At 44.8% G+C, this 18,979-nt stretch overlaps 1 protein-coding gene across 2 annotated transcripts; it reads right to left on the bottom strand.

Moving 5' to 3' along the window:
• Window positions 1-43: 43 nt before the first annotated feature.
• zhx3b (zinc fingers and homeoboxes 3b) lies at window positions 44-18,609 on the bottom strand. Of its 2 annotated transcripts, XM_088990994.1 has the most exons (8): window positions 18,057-18,609; window positions 13,285-13,348; window positions 10,085-10,971; window positions 9,111-9,197; window positions 7,668-9,026; window positions 6,335-7,009; window positions 3,354-3,594; window positions 44-2,323 (listed from the first exon to the last, which is right to left on the bottom strand). In XM_088990994.1, exons 3-8 carry the CDS (start codon window positions 10,817-10,819, stop codon window positions 2,313-2,315), a joined length of 3,108 nt encoding a protein of 1,035 aa, XP_088847120.1. In that variant the 5' UTR covers window positions 10,820-10,971; window positions 13,285-13,348; window positions 18,057-18,609; the 3' UTR covers window positions 44-2,312. The 2 variants fall into 2 exon arrangements, with proteins under 2 accessions (XP_088847120.1, XP_088847113.1); XM_088990987.1 differs by lacking the exon at window positions 13,285-13,348.
• Window positions 18,610-18,979: the final 370 nt, after the last annotated feature.

The raw sequence follows: 18,979 nt of genomic DNA, 5'->3' as shown, positions 1-18,979 counted from the left end.
CTTGAAATGTGTGGAAAAAGAATTTGGAGTATTGAAACATGTCTTGAAATAACAGTTTATTCTGCAAATACACTTGTAAAAATGATACATTTAACCTAAGTCGGGAACCCCTTGGTAAGTTGGGTTTTACAGTCAAATGTATTCACTCCGTAAAAATAAATGTTCATACACGTCCAAGACGTCAAGGAGCACTTGAACTTATGATACAAAATGCCCACCATCTCTTTGTTATTTTGGTGTCATCTTCTGAGGATAAACGCCTCATGTCCTGTTTTTACACAATGTACAACGAAATGGACACAAATCTGAAAAACAACCTCAGTGCTTCATTTGTCATGCACACGCTATGAAAAGTCCAACTTGCACTTTTGTGTCAGCTGCTTCAGCCCAGAGGGAGTTTGTGCAAGGTGGCAATTTTTAGTTCTTTATAGCGTTTAAAGGACAACCGACATCCCAAAACTACTTCAAATTGAACCCGGATGTGGCCAGTTTCAGAAGGTCCCGCCCCCTTTTTCATGACATCACGCCAGGACTTCTTGCCTTGCTCAAGAATCAAAACAATGGCTTCAGATACGGAAAAGATACTTTGTGACTCATACAGTTATGAATATGATTCAAATAGTTCTGAAGTGGAAAGCATACATGTTTGCAATCGATTAAAGAATTGATTCGGGTCATTTTGATGCATCTGGAGAGAAATGTAGTGACAAACTCTTTAGTACTCACAGTACCCAAAAAAAGGCAGAAGAGGGCGACAAAGCTCCGTGGAAATTGTCTCCTGGGAAATTTTGTCAAATACACTGTAGAAGTCTTGGTGCAACACACGATTCACCATTGCGTTATTTATGTGTTTTCCTTCTAATTTCGCCATCAACACGAAGTTTTCAGACCAAACGAAGTACCGCAAAATGCATTGAGGTGATGCAAGGTATGTGCTTTCTCGGTCAGGGGCGTTCCTTCATTGACGTATCGTGAGGAATCGTCACCAACTCAAAAACAAGACTTCCGGAATGTTCTGCGCGAGTCTTAAAACGTAAAATATAGCTATATGCGGTGGAATCTTATTAAAATACGCTCAGTAGAAGTCATTTGAAGCCATTTTACAAAATATGGATACAACTTGTCCGGAGATGTCGGTTGTCCTTTAAAGGACAACAGACACCATTTTTTTTTGGTTTTCTGACTGACATCAGAAAAACGTTTTATAGAATCTAAAATACCCAAAACACGCAGGCTGATATTTTGAGTCAAATGCAAAACACCAATAAAATCACTTAAAGGACAACCGACGCCTCCGGACAAGTTGTACATAATTTGTAAAATCACTTCAAATGTCTTCTACTGAGAACATTTTACAAAGATTCCACCGCATATAGCTATATTTTTGTTTTCGAGTTGATGACGATGCCTGACGTGACATCACGTCTGGAACGGCCCTGACCGAGAAAGCGACACACAATGCATTTTGGGTACTTTGTTTGGTCTGAAAACTTTGTGTTGATGGCGAAATTAGAAGGAAAACATAACGCAATGGTGAATCATGTGTTGCACCAAGGCTACTATTTCATACTAGTTGACACAAATTCCCAGCAGAGAAATCAGCCCATTTCCAAGGGAGCTTGGGCGCCATCTTGTGCATTTTCTGGCACGCTACATTGGAGTTCAGACGCCTCAAAATGATACGCAAGTACTTCTTTAATCGATTGCAAACATGTATGCTTTCCTCTTCAGAACTATTTGAATCGTATTCATAACTGGATGAGTAACAAGAAAGCATCTTTTGCGAATCTGAAGCCATTCTTTTGATTCTAGAGCAAGGCGAAGACGTCTTGGTGTGATGTCACGAACAAGGGGGCGGGACCTTCTGAAACTCGCCATCCCGAGGTCATTTTGAAATAGTTTTGGGACACTTTAAGTCATTTTTATTGGTGTTTTGCATTTGACTAAAAATATCAGGCAGCGTGTTTTGGGTATTTTAGATGCTATAAAACGTTTTTTCTGATGTCAGTTAGGAAACAAAAAATGGTGTCGGTTGTCCTTTAAGGAACGATCCAAAGCATACTACAAGTAACTGTGGATTTCATTCCAAACTACACTTTATTTAACCGTTTTTTTTTCTTCTTCCACCATTTCAACAGCCAATAACGAGTAATATGATACACAGCAGAAGTTTGGATGAGGCATGAAGAAAATAAAATAGTGGAGGTGGTGTGCGCAGTTCTGTCCATCGCACGTGTAGCGGCCAAAGTCACACCCGCCAATCAAGAAAGGGGAGGAGGTACAGTTTCAAGGCCCGGTTCCCATCGTGTTTGTCAATCTGCTCCTGTCGTGAGTCAAACCAAAAAAGAAACAAAAGGAAATACCATTAGAGTGTCATTATATTCCGCAGAAAATTTCAAAACACACAAATTACAGTGATACATTGGCTTACGAACTTAATTGGTTCCCAGACAGAGTGTGTAAGGCGAAAAGTGTGTATCCCAAAAATTAATTTCCCATAGGAAACCATTAAAATGAAAATAATCCGTTCCCAGGTCAAAACGTAATATTCGACTTTCTAATTTTCTAAGCCTTAAAACTACACAAAATATCTTGTTTTATGTATAATAAATGTGCTATGGTATTATAAAGAAATAAACTGTACTGTATAATAAAGTTTTATTTCCCTTTGTGATGGTCGTTGATGGCTTGATGGAATGGAGTGGCCGCATTCATCAGCATTAAACACTTGAGGAACGTAACCTTCTTCTTTCACCATCTTGAGGAATGATCCCTTGTAGGTGTTATAATTTTATCTAGTTCCTCATCAATTGTTTTCTGTTTAGCTGTGTTGATAGCTTTTTGCATCAAGTGTACAGATGGCTTGTACGGGTTGTTTGTGGAGCCTGATTGATGTGATATTTTAACCTTCCAGTCTATACTCTGCTTTTGAACTATCGAGTCCAAATTTTACTGTTTTCTATCCATTTTACTTATTTTTTTTTCACTTTTGTTTTTTGTTTCAAGCTCTGTCGTTTCCCTTTCGTGTGTGTGTGTGTGTGTTTTCTCACTCTCACTCTGTCGTCTGCCTGTCTCTTTAATGTTTAACCCTCCCCCCCCTCACTGCTGCGTTCTTGACCAATCACGTGGCTTTAACCGACGACTGGGGGCGGGGAATAGAGGACAAAACAGTCAGCCACCATTTTCTTGTTAGGAGAACGGGCTCGTTCGCGAACGACAAATCACTCATTGTGGCAGCTCTGTGTGTATCCCGAAAAATAGTTTGTATGCCAAGTTAAATTGTCCTAAATGTACCGTTCGTAAACCGAAAAGTTCGTAAGCCAAGAGGTTCGTAAATCGAGGTATCACTATACCTTTAGTAGTGTTACGAGTGTCTCCTTCTCCGGCTTGGCCGCACAGCGACTGCTCAATTTTCTCGTTACTTCCTCTTGGGTGCGGCTCCACGGGGGAGGAGCCCGGTGGTGGCGGCGGCTCAGCGACCGCCGCAGGTTTCAACGCAGACGCTTGCTCAGGTGGAGCTCCAGGTGCCCTGGTGGCGAACCAGTATCTCACCAGATCGGTTGTCAAACCGGTCACCTTTGCCAGTTCCTGTAACTGCAGCCGGAAAAAACGCTGTTCACGGCTGCTCATTTCCCGCCCAAAAAAATATATATAAATCTATAATAATAATAATAATAATAATAAATTTCATTTCTAAGCGCCTTTCAAAACTCTCAAGGTCGCTTTACAGTCACTGGATAAGCTTTTCTGTGGGTGAGCAGCGGCAGCCACACGTGGTAGCGTTCACTCAACACTGAATGTCACTATTAAATACAGATAGAAAGCTAGCGAGACAGCTAGTAGATAGATAATAGATAGCCAACAGATAGCTAGCTAGATATCTAGCCACCTAGATAGCTCTATAGCTGATAGCTAGCTAGATAGTTAGCTAGCTAATACACTGAATGTCACTATTAAATACAGATAGAAAGCTAGATAGCTAGCTAGCAGATATACAATAGATAGCCAACAGATAGCTAGCTCGATATCGAGCCACCTAGATAGCGCTATATCTGATAGCTAGCTAGATAGCTAGCTAGCTAATACACTGAATGTCATTATTATAGATAGAAAGCTAGCTAGCCAGCTAGTAGACAGATAATAGATAGCCAACAGATAGTTAGATAGATAGCCACCTAGATAGCTCTACAGCTGTTAGCTCGCTAGCTAGTAGATATATAATAGATAGCCAACAGATAGCTAGCTAGATATCGAGCAACCTAGATAGCGCTATATCTGATAGCTAGCTAGATAGTTAGCTAGCTAATACACTGAATGTCATTATTATAGATAGAAAGCTAGCTAGACAGCTAGTAGACAGATAATAGATAGCCAACAGATAGTTAGATAGATAGCCACCTAGATAGCTCTACAGCTGTTAGCTCGCTAGCTAGTAGATATATAATAGATAGCCAACAGATAGCTAGCTAGATATCGAGCCACCTAGATAGCGCTATATCTGATAGCTAGCTAGATAGTTAGCTAGCTAATACACTGAATGTCATTATTATAGATAGAAAGCTAGCTAGCCAGCTAGTAGACAGATAATAGATAGCCAACAGATAGTTAGATAGATAGATAGCCACCTAGATAGCTCTACAGCTGTTAGCTCGCTAGCTAGTAGATATATAATAGTTAGCCAACAGATAGCTAGCTAGATATCGAGCCACCTAGATAGCGCTATATCTGATAGCTAGCTAGATAGTTAGCTATCTAATACACTGAATGTCATTATAGATAGAAAGCTAGCTAGCCAGCTAGTGACAGATAATAGATAGCCAACAGATAGTTAGATAGATAGCCACCTAGATAGCTCTACAGCTGTTAGCTAGCTAGCTAGTAGATATATAATAGATAGCCAACAGATAGCTATCTAGATATCGAGCCACCTAGATAGCGCTATATCTGATAGCTAGCTAGATAGTTAGCTAGCTAATACACTGAATGTCATTATTATAGATAGAAAGCTAGCTAGCAGACAGATAATAGATAGCCAACAGATAGTTAGATAGATAGCTAGCCACCTAGATAGCTCTACAGCTGTTAGCTAGCTAGCTAGTAGATATATAATAGATAGCCAACAGATAGCTAGCTAGATATCGAGCCACCTAGATAGCGCTATATCTGATAGCTAGCTAGAGAGTTAGCTAGCTAATACACTGAATGTCAGTATTATAGATAGAAAGCTAGCTAGCCAGCTAGTAGACAGATAATAGATAGCCAACAGATAGTTAGATAGATAGCCACCTAGATAGCTCTACAGCTGTTAGCTAGCTAGCTAGTAGATATATAATAGATAGCCAACAGATAGCTATCTAGATATCGAGCCACCTAGATAGCGCTATATCTGATAGCTAGCTAGATAGTTAGCTAGCTAATACACTGAATGTCATTATTATAGATAGAAAGCTAGCTAGCCAGCTAGTAGACAGATAATAGATAGCCAACAGATGTTAGCTAGATAGCTAGCCACCTAGATAGCTCTACAGCTGTTAGCTAGCTAGTTAGTAGATATATAATAGATAGCCAACAGATAGCTAGCTAGATATCGAGCCACCTAGATAGCGCTATATCTGATAGCTAGCTAGATAGTTAGCTAGCTAATACACTGAATGTCACTACTAAATACAGATGGAAAGCTACCTAGCCAGCTAGTAGATAGATAATAGATAGCTAGCTAGATAGCTAGCCAGCCACCTATTCTATCTATTTGAGTTACTTCCGGGTTGAGTGAACCCATAGAAAAAACTTATCCTGTGACTGTAAAATGACCTTGAGAGTTTTGAAAGGCGCTTATAAAGGAAATGTATTATTATTATTATTATTATTATTATTATTATTATTAAAATGGCCACCTTCATCTTGACTCCAAAATAGCAATAATTTTGAAAATTGGCTGCCGCTGCTCACCCACTAGAAAAACTTATCCTGTGATTGTAAAGTGACCTTGAGAGTCTTGAAAGGCACTTATACATAAACTATATTATTAACATTGTTATTATTTATTAATATAATTACAGTAAAGTCTCGTTATATCGATATTCAAGGGAGTCCGAAAAAATATCGATATAACCGGGACTATCGATATATCCGACCCTGTTTGCATGTAATTTTCTCAGTGCGTGCATAGAAATAGTATCGATATAACCGGGACTATCGATATATCCAATATCGATATAACGAGACTTTACTGTATTATGACGATTATGATTATTATGATTATTAAATGGCCACTTCATCTTGACTGCGACTGGTTTCGGCTAGTGTGAATGCTTAACTGCTATGTGGTCAGTACCTGCGACTCTTCCTGACCGCGACGGCTGTCGAGGTGCGCCTGGAGGAAGTGCTCGTCGTCACGGTGGAGATCCTCGTCCAAGGCCATGTTCTGGTAGGCCTCCAACCACTTGAGCTGGCTGTTCTTTTGCATGTAGCGACAGTCCCCGAACCAGCGCACCACGTCGGGCCGAGGTAGTCCCGTTCCCGAGATCATCTCATCGTACTGAGCAGCGCTGGGCCACTGCGTTCTCGCGTACACTTGCTTCAGCACGTGCAGCTGCTCCGCCGTCTTTTTGCCTCGCACGACGGCCGCTTTGCCACCGGGCATCGTCGGAAGGTTCGCGGACACGCCCGATTGGGCGCTGCCACCCGGAGCATCCGCCGACTCCTCCTCCAGTTTCCCATTGGCCTCTGTGACCTTCAGCATTTTTAAATTGATCTTGATTGGGTTGACTTTGGGTTCTCCGGAAGCGTCGTCGTTTTGTCCCTCCTCCCCGTCGGCGTCTGTCCCGCTGCCCGACGCTCGCCCCGCCACCTCCTCTTTTCGTCTTTCGGCCGCCGCCGCTTTCTTCCTCCTCTCTGTGAACCAGTTATGGATCTCCCTTCTGGTCATTTTGGTCTCACTTCGCAGACGGTCCACTTCTTCTCCTGTCGGTTCGGCGGCCTGAGTGAAGCTGGCCTCCAGCGCCCTGATCTGAAAATAAATACATAATAAACAAATAAACACCATATTTTCCGATGTACTGTATAAGGCGCACCCAAAAGCCTTGATTTTCTTCAAAAGATGACCCATCACCTTATATGAGGGTGCACCTTATATGTAAAGTACTATTGAGGTCTCGCAACTACGGTCAGCAGCCACCGACCCCGCCCCTTGTGGAAGAAGTAGTGTGTCACCCCAGCCTCGAATGTCGCGCCTTATAATGCCTTATATTTGCTAAACTTTTATATATTTATATACAGGTAACATCCAACTTACGACCGAGCTCCGTTCCAACCAAGCGTTCATAAGTCGAAATGGTCCTAAGTCAAAACCCATTCAAAATGTTGAAAAGAGACTCTGTGGCTACATGACTCGCAACCCCCTCCTCGCATCTCCTTCCAAACAGTAATTCCCTCCTCCTCCCATTCCATTCCATCAAGCCATCAACGACCATCACAAAGGTAAATAAAACAACTTTATCTTACAGTACAGTTTATTTCTTTAATTACAATACAATAACACATTTATTCTACATAAAATAAGGTATATTTTGTGTAGTAGTATGGCTTATTTAGTAGAAAATGATGTTTTATGGGGACCTGGGAACGGATTATTCTCATTTTAATGGTTTGTGCGACCATATGCTCACCTGGTGGGGCTCTCTCTCCTTGTAGCGGACGACAGTGAAGTCAGGAGAAGGCGATCTGGGCAGCCTGCGTGAGGGCGTTGATGGGGACGTCGGAGTGTGCGTTGACGTCGGGCTAAGAGGAGCAGAACCGTGCTGCGGCGTTTTGGCGCCGCTGCTGTTTTCGGACAGGTCGATGGGCCCCGGGCTGCCCTCGTTGCCTCCCGCTGACACTTTGTGCGGCGCAGCCGTGCCTGAACGCGGGCCTTTGAGATTGCGGAGGTGGTAGCGTCGATCGCTGAACCACTTGCGGACTTCGCGTACCGTGAGGCCCGTCAGCGAGATGAGGCGGTCCACCTCCTCCTGGTCGGGGTAGGCGTTGCTCAGAAAACTGTCCTTGAGGGTGCCGAGCTGCTCTTGGGACTTTTTGCCCTTGCAAAAGCCGGGATCCAGGAACACGTTGATGCCGCGGGAGCTCAGGGAGCCGCCGGCGACGGGAGACGGCGACGAGGATTTGGAGGAAGGCGAGGATGCGTCGTCCATTTTGAAGGTATTGCTTGAGTTCTGGTCGGCGTCTTCCGCACCACCGCTCGAAGAGTCCTTTTTGTTCCCACCGCCACTGTCTATCGTGCTGCCATTTAAAGGCTTGCTGTCCGTAGTTGCACTTTTGCTCTTGCCCTGGTTGACGCTGGGGCATTTCACATTGGCGCCGCTCGCCTTGGTATTGCCATGATTGTTGCTACCCTGAGTGAGATTGACGACACTCGCTTGACTGGCGCTACCGGCGGCGTAGCACGTGGCTCCTCCACCACTCCGACTACTCTTACTGCTGCCAATGACGTTGCTTCCCGTACTGCTGCTGTCCACTGACCCCATCATGCCGCCGGTTCCCTTATCGGCCACGAGGGCGGCGGCGGGTCGGGCCTGCATCATGGGACGGGGCGCCGTTTGGGCCTTGGGTGTGACGGCCAGTGCCACGGGGGTACCGTTGGCCATTACGGGCTGCGTGACGATGACGCCACCTGAGCTAACAAGAGAACCCTGCAGTATTTGAGGGATCCCGGTGGCCCCCAAAACCGTGATTGTGTGCGGCGCCGGACTCTGCGGCTGGTTGTGGGCGCTGGAGGATGCGGTGTGGATGACGGTGTTGAACATTTTCCTCCTAGCCTCCTCAATCTCCTCAGGAGACCAGCTGATGCCTTGTTTGAGTCGCTGCGCTGTGAACCAGATCTTGATCTGTTCTTCTGGGAATTTGGTGACCACGGTCAGGTAGCAGAGCTCTGCCTTTGTGGGATAGGGGAATTTGCTGAACGAGGTCTTCAAAAAGGAGGAGGAGTCCATGGAAGCATTGTAGGTAGGGATGCTGCTCAAAGGAATCATCACCTGGAGGAAAAGTAGAGACAGTGAACAGGTTTTCGTGGTGACAGGCATTTGTGTTCAATGAGCCAGAATTGGAGCAATAATTACTTTGGGGAGATTCTTGGAAGATGAGGCGTCAGTGGAAATTGTAGTTGGAGAGGTCTGGTGCAGAGTTTTGTTCTGAACGGAGACCACCTGTAAATATAAAAATTCATTGACAACTATTTTCAAAGCCGATTCGTTGTTTCAAGATCTCTTATTGACCAAGGTCAGACAATTTCTGCCTTCAAACCAGAAAATACTTAGATTTCAGGGTCAGGTCATAAAAAAACATTTTTTTGTAAGCTCTCAGTCGTACAGGAGTGGTCCATCGATGAAAAGACTTCTTCAGCCGTCATCTGTACTTCTTTGAAGGTGTCAGACGTTTCGCTTCTTATCCAACAAACTTTGTCAGAAAACTAAAGTCTTAGTGGTAGTTTAGGCCCTATATATATCCCTGCACCTAAAAGCTAGCAACCACTCATTTGACGACAATGAGGTTAAAATCTTAGCGAAAGAACATAGATGGTTTGAAAGGGGAGTAAAAAAAGCGATTTACATGAAACAGCTAAATCCTTCACTAAACCGATATGGTGGGGTGAGGTTCAATTTGGATCGTTCCTACAACAGCTTGCTTAGGCAACATAGGATTAGTAATACTGATGAGGTGATACCGGAGGAAGTGGGGCAATCAGGCCAGTCGTTAGTCAGAACAATAGGAACAATCACTGGAGCCGCAGGGAGTAGTCCTCTGCTCCCCGCAACCTGAGAGTAGGGATGTATATATAGGGCCGAAACTACCAGCAAAAGATTTTAGTTCACTGACGAAGCCTCTTGAATAAGAAGCGAAACGTCCGACACCTTCAAAGAAGTACAGAAGACGGCTGAAGAAACCTTTTCATCGATATCCTGGTTATTGATTTCTCAAATACAAAAACAAAAAATTGATTGTTGAAAAAGGAGAATTACTATCCTACACTGCTTTTAGCGAAGCAACAAGTCCAAGGGGAGAACAGTAAAACAAAGCAAGGAGGACACCCTACCTGTGTGATGGGAGTCTTGAGTACCGGTAAACTTCCAGACCCATTGACGATCTGAATCGCTGAGGGTAATGTGACCTTGGTTGGTCCATTGTGGACAACCGTGGGGACGTGAGCGGCTGGGCTGACTGTCACAGTTTCCTTCTTTTCTGGATCCTTGAAGCCAGAGAAGAAGGAGTGCGCATCCGAGGAAGGCTGTGACATAATTCGCTTGAGCTCAGATTTGCCCTTCAGCATCTTCATGATTGGGGTTTTGGTGATGCAAATCTCATGATCTTTGCCTTCATCTGACCCAGTTACTAATGTCTGCTCGACCACCGCCCTCCTGTCCCTCCTTCTCAGCTGCAAAGGGCAATTAAAGGTGCTGGGGTGAATCCTGGCATTATGAAGGGCCAGGCCTTCAAACTTAAGCGCCGAAAAGCCACAATTCACACAGAGGAAGCTCGGATCCGAGCGGAATTCCGGGTGCCCGGCGTAAACGTGGTCTAAGAACAGGTTCAGGTCGTAGGTTTCAAAGTTGCAAGGCTTGCAGATGTAGGTCCCCGCATCTTCTATGGCTGGATCTGCTACCTCGAGTTTGGGCGAGTCCGTGAGTTGCGACGGGCTGAGTCTAGCGCTACCTCCAGAAAGTGTGGTTTGTCGCTGAAGAACCGGAATGTCCACGTCAACGTCCTCAAAGTGCTGTATGATCTTACTAGGGATCATACAGGGTATCGTCGACTTCCTCTTGCTGGCCATGCTGTGGCCACACGGTGGGGAGCGTCACTCAAATAATTGCGAGTGGGGTGTGATCGGGAGGATGGGTCGTTGCTGGCGGCCTATAGGCGGGGCGTGGAGGGAGGGAATGCGCACAGAATGCCCATACGTCCACTTAGTACCTTCATGGCGGCCTGGAGGTAAAATGAAGAGATAAAACATTTTGTTATGGTGAAAGAAAAACTTGCAAAGGGACTTGTTCAGACGGATCGTTCGGGTCTGTCAGTAAACAACTTTCATTATAAAAGTAATGGGAAGAAAGTCGCATTTAAAATGTGATGGCTCCCCCCTACGAAAAACCAATTACCACCCCCCCTCTCACCCCAAATGTCTACAAGACTTCCTTGTGCCATCAGGCTCATTCATGTGAATTTTTCAAAAGCCACTCTTCGCTCAAGTCTTTGTGGGAGCGATCCGTCTCACCTCTCCTTCCCCTTCCCCCGCGCCATAATGTCTCACTTCCCCACCATCATGCCCACTCCTACCCCCAAGCAGAGTAGGAGAAATTGGGAGGGCTGGGAAGGGTATGGGGGCAAACGAGTGCTTACAAATATTGAGAGGAACACTTCCAACCACTCACATTGCGGTTATACACATTGACTGTTGCTTTGTTTCTGCAAATTAGTCAGTATTTCCCGTATTATTATCTACTGGACAAAAGTTGGTATCACATTCAAATACAGTGATACCTTGGCTTACGAACTTAATTGGTTCCCAGACAGAGTGTGGAAGGCGAAAAGTGTGTATCCCAAAAATTAATTCAGGTAATTAAGGATAAGTTTTTCTGTGGGTGACCGGCGGCAGCTACATGCGCCAGTGTTCATTCAACCCGGAATAACTCAGTTAGCTAGCTGGCTAATAGATAACTAATAGCTAGCTAGCTATCTAGCTAATAGATAGCATATAGATAGCTAGTTAGGTTGCCAACTAGATAGCTAGTTAGCAAATAGATAGCTACCAATGTAGCCAGCTAGATCTCTGTCTGTAACCCCCCCCCCCCCCCCCGCCCCTTACTGATGCGTTCTTGATCAATCACGTGGCTTTAACCGAAGACTGGGGGCGGGGAATAGAGGACAAAAACATTCGGCTGCCATTTCCTTGGGATCATTCCTCAAAATGGTGAAAGAAGAAGGCTACGTTCCTCATCAAGTGTTTAATGCTGATGAAACCGGTCACTCCATTCCATCAAGCCATCAACGACCATCACGAAGGTAAATAAAATGACTTTATTATACAGTACAGATTATTTCTTTAATTATAATACCATAGCACATTTATTATACATAAAATAAGGTATATTTTGTGTAGTTTTAAGGCTTAGAAAATTAGAAAGTAAAAAATTAAGTTTTATGGGGACCTGGGAACTGATTATTCTCATTTTAATGGTTGCCTATGGGAAATAAATTTTTGGGATACACACTTTTCGCCTTACACACTCTGTCTGGAAACCAATTAAGTTCGTACGCCAAGGTATCACTGTATTATTATTTTTAAAAACAAGGCAATGGTCGGAATTGGTTTCCACAAGAAGTTTTTCCCCTTGTGACTTTTGCCATGAGCTGCCACACAGTGCGGAAAGTGAGGCGTTAACTAGCAACTGAGATTTGTTTCTGCCAAAGGAACATGATGTCCCTTGTTCCTTCGAGCATCCCTGGAAGAAAGGCACGCCGCTTGACGTGGGCTGCCGCACACCCCCCCCCCCACCCATTCCTCTGGCATTCAATACTGCATCAGGGGGCACGGCGCTGCCAAGGCGGAATGGTCACATGACCCAAACAAAGGCCTCTGGGTGGACTGTTTCACTCATCCATTACTATGTCGGTCGGGTGAGACGAGCCCGAGCCCACAGTGGGGGTTGGGAGGCGCTGCGGGGTGTGAACTGTCGTGGAGGAAGCGGCGAGGTGTTTCACGGGGGAATTTTCCCGACCCGATTCCCCCCCGCCGCCAGAGCGCCGTACCCTGCCCACCCCCGCTTTTCGACGCCCCCTTCATGCTCCAAAGTACAATCATGCAGAGCTCCACCCCACTTTGCCACCTCACCCCCACCTTTTTTCTCCTCGCTATGCTTGCTCAGACTGGAATGTTCCCAGCCAAGAAGCTACTCAGTCAGCCGACATATGCTTCAATTCGCTTTCACACATATTTGACACTGTTCAGAGTAGAAAATAACTAATTTACATCTAACAATCAGGGAAATGGACAGAGCGACAAAGTTGTCCCGCAAAGTTGAGCCTAACTAGACGCAGTCAAGCACGCCTGTGCTACGAACAACACTCCCAGTTGACTCCTGTCGTACTAAACGCAATGGCGTCAACTTGTACGTCACACGTGGTGGCAATGGCGACTTGGCGTCTGCGTGTCGGCATTTGCATGTATGGGTTTCCTGTGCGAAGTGAAGCGATGGAGGTTGGGGGAGGCCGAGTGAGCAAGGGCGCATATGTGCTTACGTTCGTATGCATGTAGGACGTGGGGGTTGGCTGCCGGCATGCCAGTGACGTGACGGTCGCGGATCTGCCGGTGACACAAAGAAATATTTTTCTCCAGCTGGTTATTCAACACCTGTGAGGTGGTTTCACACAACATGAAATCCCTTCACCCCCCCCCCCCCCCAAGCCTGACTTTTGGGTAGGCCTGGATGAATCCACAAAATACAGGCCAATAATAGCACATGCTTTGGCTATCGTAGAGAGAAGGCTAAGGCAAAGCAACAAAAATACCAGTCGCTGAGCAGCTACGTGCTAATGACAATACAATGTTTAAGACATGTACTGTTTTCTTGTTTACTCAGTCTCAAGCTTCCTTGCTTGTCCATTTGCGTCACGCAGATGCCCCCCCCCCCCAACCGCCTCCACTTCCCCTCCAGCACACTCCTTCCCAGCGTTCCTCCCCTCCTCCTAGCATGCTTGGCCAAGGGAGGCAAGTCGGCAGCGCCACTGGTGTGTTACTGTCCCCATGGCAACCACCCCAACGACTAGCACCACCCGCCAGGGGGGGATTCAGGAGGACAAAATGGAGTTGTGTACCCCACGCGCACACAAGTTCACCGCAGCTATCGAAGTTTGCTTGTTTGAAGCGATTTTTGGAGCATTCCTGGACTGCTTTTATTTTAGTAACTCCCACTGACAGCATTGGCGTTTCCCAAGTAGGTGTGGTTGGCACAGAATGTTATTGGCCAGAGATGATGCTGACTCTTCCTGTTAACAACACTCCTGAGTGCCCTCCCAGACCTTGGTTACTTCTCACTTTTTTGGGATTACTAATTGGCAATCTATCTCTATCTATCTATCCATCCATCCACCCACCTACCTACCTATCTACCTACCTATCTAGCAAGATAGCTATTAGCTCGCTATTAGCTAGCTAGCTTTCTATCCATTTGAGCTATTCCAGGTTGAGTGAACGCCGGCAAGAACAAGGAAAAAGTCCCACCTAGAAATCTTCCGACTGTGAGAACCCCCAGAAACATAGCTAGATAGCGCCTAGCCACTAATAATTAGCAGTGAAACAAGATGTTCCCCATTATTCCTGTTACATCATAAATTATGACATCTATTAGCTATCTATCTATTATCTAGCTAGCTAACTATTAGTGATCTGCTAGCTAACTTTCTATCTACCTATCTAGATACCTAGCTATCTATTTGCTGTCTATTAACTGTCTAGCTGGCTAACAAGCTATCTATTAGCTAGCTAGCTTTCTATCTATTAGCTAGCTAATTTTCTATCTATTAGCTAGCAAGCTAGCTTTCTATCTATTATCTCTCTAGCTAGCTAGCTTTCTATCTGTCAGCTAGCTAACTGGCTTTCTATTTATTTGCGCTACTTCCGGGTTGAGTGAACGCTGGCGCGTGTGACTGCCGCTGCTCACCCACAGAAAAATTCATCCCGTGACTGTAAAGTGACCTTGAGAGTTTTGAAAGGCGCTTATAAATTAAATGTATTATTGTTATTATTATTATAAAATAAAACTTCTATCTATCTTTGGGATTGGTCTGCAGTGAGCTAGGTCGTGCTAAATCTCAGTAAGCAAAGAAAAAAAATGATTTCAACAAGTGCTAATCTAACCACACTTTGACTACCAATTGAATGTTTTTCTCAGTTGCTCGTTTGCTGACATTCACAAGTCCCTGAGAGATTCGCTTGCGTCCATGACTCCAGCTCAGCAATTGGCAACAGCGGAACACTTCATGTCAGTTTCCTACTGGGCCAGCCCATCCTCTCTCAGCGACGCTCGGGTCACACAGCAGATGGCTGTGTGGCTTGCAAAGGGCCGCATTGCTGTGGCCTCTGCCGGAACATGCAGAACTGGGCTGCTGAATAGAGAGGGAGCGACAGAAGGAGAGCTGGGGAAAAAAAATGGCGTCGCATTGTGCTCTATGCTGCCCAACCTAAAATGGCTGACATCACATGCTGCTAAGCAGCCGAGCAGAACGTAGGCTGGCCGCTGCTGACCGAAAATCTGCTCGCTGCGGATGTTGGAATGAATTAACGGGCTCTCTCCATGACTATGAAAAGCTCTCGACTGTCAATTGACGGCGAGCTTATTGTCGACTTGGTAAAGCTACATGAATAGATGCTATCGTCATAACAGTGGAGAAGCGAGCGTGACGTCACTTAAAAGACAACCGACACCAGTTTTTTGTTTCCTAACTGACATCAGAAAAACATTTTATAGCATCTAAAATACCCAAAACACGCAGGCTGATATTTTTAGTCAAATGCAAAACACCAATAAAAATGAGTTAAAGTGTCCCAAAACTACTTCAAAATGACCCCGGAAATGGCGAGTTTCAGAAGGTCCCACCCCCTTGTTCGTGACGTCACGCCAGGACGTCTTGCCTTGCTCTAGAATCAAAACAATGGCTTCAGATTCGGAGAAGATGCTTTCTTGTTACTCATCCAGTTATGAATATGATTCAAATAGTTCTGAAGAGGAAAGCATACATGTTTGCAATCAATTAAAGAAGTCCTTCCGTATCATTTTGAGGCATCTGGACTCTAATGTAGCGTCCCAGAAAATGCACAAGATGGCGCCCAAGCTCCGTTGGAAATGGGCTGATTTGTCTGCTGGGAATCTGTGTCAACTAGTATGAAATAGTAGTCTTGGTGCAACACACAACAATTCACCATTGTGTTATTTATTTGTTTTCCTTCTAATTTCGCCATCAACATGAAGTTTTCAGACCAAACAAAGTACCCAAAATGCATTGTGTGTCGCTTTCTCGGTCAGTGACGATACCTACCGTGACGTCACGGAAGGTATCGTCACCAACTCGAAAACAAGACTTCCTGAATATTCAGCGTGAGTCTTAAAATGTAAAATATAGCTATATGCCATGGAATCTTTGTAAAATACGCTCAGTAGAAGTAATTTCAAGTGATTTTACAAATTATGGACACAACTTGTCCGGAGGCGTCAGTTGTCCTTTAACACTAAAATGTAGTCCTTGTAAAAGCCTTGAGTGGAGACTGAGGATACAGTTGGATGAATTCAACAGGTTACAGAAATCTCTCATTCATTCATCCTCTACAAAGTGAAATCGTGTTCTCAAAAAACAAGTTTGAAAACAGTTCTATGGCGTTCTGGCAAAACAAAACACGGCAAGCTTGAGGTGCATCTGTGTTGTGAAAAAATATGTCGATTTTGGTGTTCACTGAAGTTCAATATTGAATCACATTGGCAGCGGTGTTGCCGTGGGTGAACTTTTAAATCCTTCAGACGAGCACAGTCATGACAACATGATAACATTAATCACCAGGGCAGGATGCAAACTCACTGTTGCTTCTTAACTCATCACCAGACGTGCAAAAATGTGTCCAGTCCTGTGCCAGGGTTTTTGTCATTTTCATTCAAATTCCACATAACATTGAGTTTTAGGACTACATAAACATCCAATACTGCGTTAGTAACCTGAGACTCTCTTCCAACCTCAGAAAAAAAGAGTTAATTCCCCAGTTATATGGGTCTGGAGTAATATGAGGTGCAAGTGGGGGCGGCTGTAAAAAAAGGAAAATGCTGCCCCCTCGTGCGAGGGGAAAACATTGGCAGAGGTCTGACCAGCGCTTTATCAGCATATAAATCAGTGGCTTACGGTAATAAATATGGTTGTAATGTGTTAACACGACACTACTTTTGTCCATGAACACATAGACCTAGTATGTTACTGCATTTTAATGTTGGTCATTATAGTGGTATTTGTTAGTATTTTTGGGAGGTTGGGTTTAGAGATGATATAAAATTTTAAAAGAAAAAGGTCAGTGGCCTATTTGCGAATCTTTTAACTCATTCATTGCCATTCTCAAATTTATTCGGGAATCGAAAATATGACGTAGACCAAAGCCCAAATTTTTTTGAGTTATGGTTTTTCTTGTTGGGGGGGGGGGAATAAAGCGCTGGCCAGACCTCTGGCTATGTTTTTTTTCCCTTCCACGAGGAGGCAGCATTTCCCTTTTTTCCATGTTTGTGCTTTGTTCCAGCTTCAGTTGTTGTTAAAGCGCTATATAAAGCAATATGCATTGTATTTTGGAAAGCCGCCCTCATTTTAAGGTCATATAACTCGAGACCCATATAATTTAGGACTTAACTATTTTTTTCTGATGAAAGAAGAGAGTCTAATGTTTCTTACTGTGCATTGAATGTTTATGTAGTCAGTCGTAAAAGTCAATATTCTGTGGGTCCTGGAATTTGAGTGAAAATGACAAATACCCCGTGGACACATTTTTGCACGTCTGTCAGTGAATAAGCTAATGAGTGTCATTTAATTGGGAAATGTTCATTCATAGTATATAATTCAATGTGAAAGTGTGTTCAACGTTATCCAAACTTCAAGTGTTCCCAATGTGCAGGAATAATTGTGAGAATAATTCTAATTAGCGACTCTGACTTGTCAAATAGGAACAGCCAAATGAGAACGTCATCGCCATCACACATTTCCCATTTACCAAGCATGTTCATCTTCCTTCCGCTCAACTTAGGCAGGCCGAGTGAGCCCCAACTTCGCGAACACGATAATAATAACGCGCGTCGGAACCTTCGCATGCGCTGGGGAGGGGGAAAAAAAGACAAATCTCCAGCCTTCGAACCCCCCTCCGCCCCCCGTCGACTGTCGCCATTTTAAGCAAGCGGCGTACGGTGCAGCTGGTCGGCGAAGGTGGACACGAAGTTGGACGAAGGCTGAACCGGGCCTGGTTGAAATAAAGACCAGGAAGAGACACTCACCTCACGTTGTCGGCGCACGTCGCTGTGGCAAACAAAACGCACACTAAAAAAAGTTTTTTCATCGGTAGCAGCTCAGCTGCACCAGCACGCCGAGGGCAGGTCTGCGCTTCATTGATGGCAACTTCAAGGTGGAAGCTGTTCCGTCCATCGGCCGGTTGTCAAGACGCCTGAAGCTCGGCGGCTCGCGCCCACGACCCTTCCTCGATTCGGCCTGGTTTGATTTCGACTGGTTCCAGTATGAGAGCAGCCAATGGAGGGAAGCAAAATACGGCGGGCGTAGAGAGGGAAGAGGCGAGCACGTGACGCCTACGTCACTGACGGTGGAGTTGGCGTGAGAGCCTCCCTGTGAGAGAAAGCGGCGTCCCGCCGTCAAACGAACCCCAAACATCGGACGGGACAAGGGTTCAATGTCCTGACCGGCACTCTCCAACCGCATTCCGCTCAGCTAAAAACGCCATGAACACACCTGTCTCCCCAGGTGACCTCTCTTAAAGACACAGAAGCACAACAGACGTTCGTTCGTCTTTCAAAAGACAAATAAAATAGTCTATCTCTATCTCTCTCTCCCACTCTCTCTCTCACACACACAGAAAAACTGCAGTATCGGTATTTTGTTTTTTAATTCTTAATCGAGCACAAGATAATGGCTCATTCATGTTTAGACGTGTTGAAATTTGCATCTACGTTTAACATGACAAAAAATGTCATTTGAATCGCGGCGTGTAAACCTTTCTTGTCCACTCTAACTTCCATGTGCAGGAATTGAAAACAATCTTCTTTTCCTTTCGGCTTTTCCCTTCAAAGGGTCGCCACAGCAAATCAGTGTCGTCCATCTTTAGAGGTTTGATCCACGTGTTTGTTTTGGCCAAGCTTTTACGTCGAATGCCCTTCCTGACACAACCCTCTGTATTTATCCAGGCTTG

Source organism: Hippocampus bargibanti, linkage group LG01 (assembly GCF_051943395.1).
Source record: "Hippocampus bargibanti isolate YZ-2025 linkage group LG01, ASM5194339v1, whole genome shotgun sequence".
NCBI classification, from domain to species: Eukaryota; Metazoa; Chordata; class Actinopteri; order Syngnathiformes; family Syngnathidae; genus Hippocampus; species Hippocampus bargibanti.
Note: the sequence above shows the minus strand (reverse complement) of the source record. Positions and strands in the feature narration are given on the sequence as shown.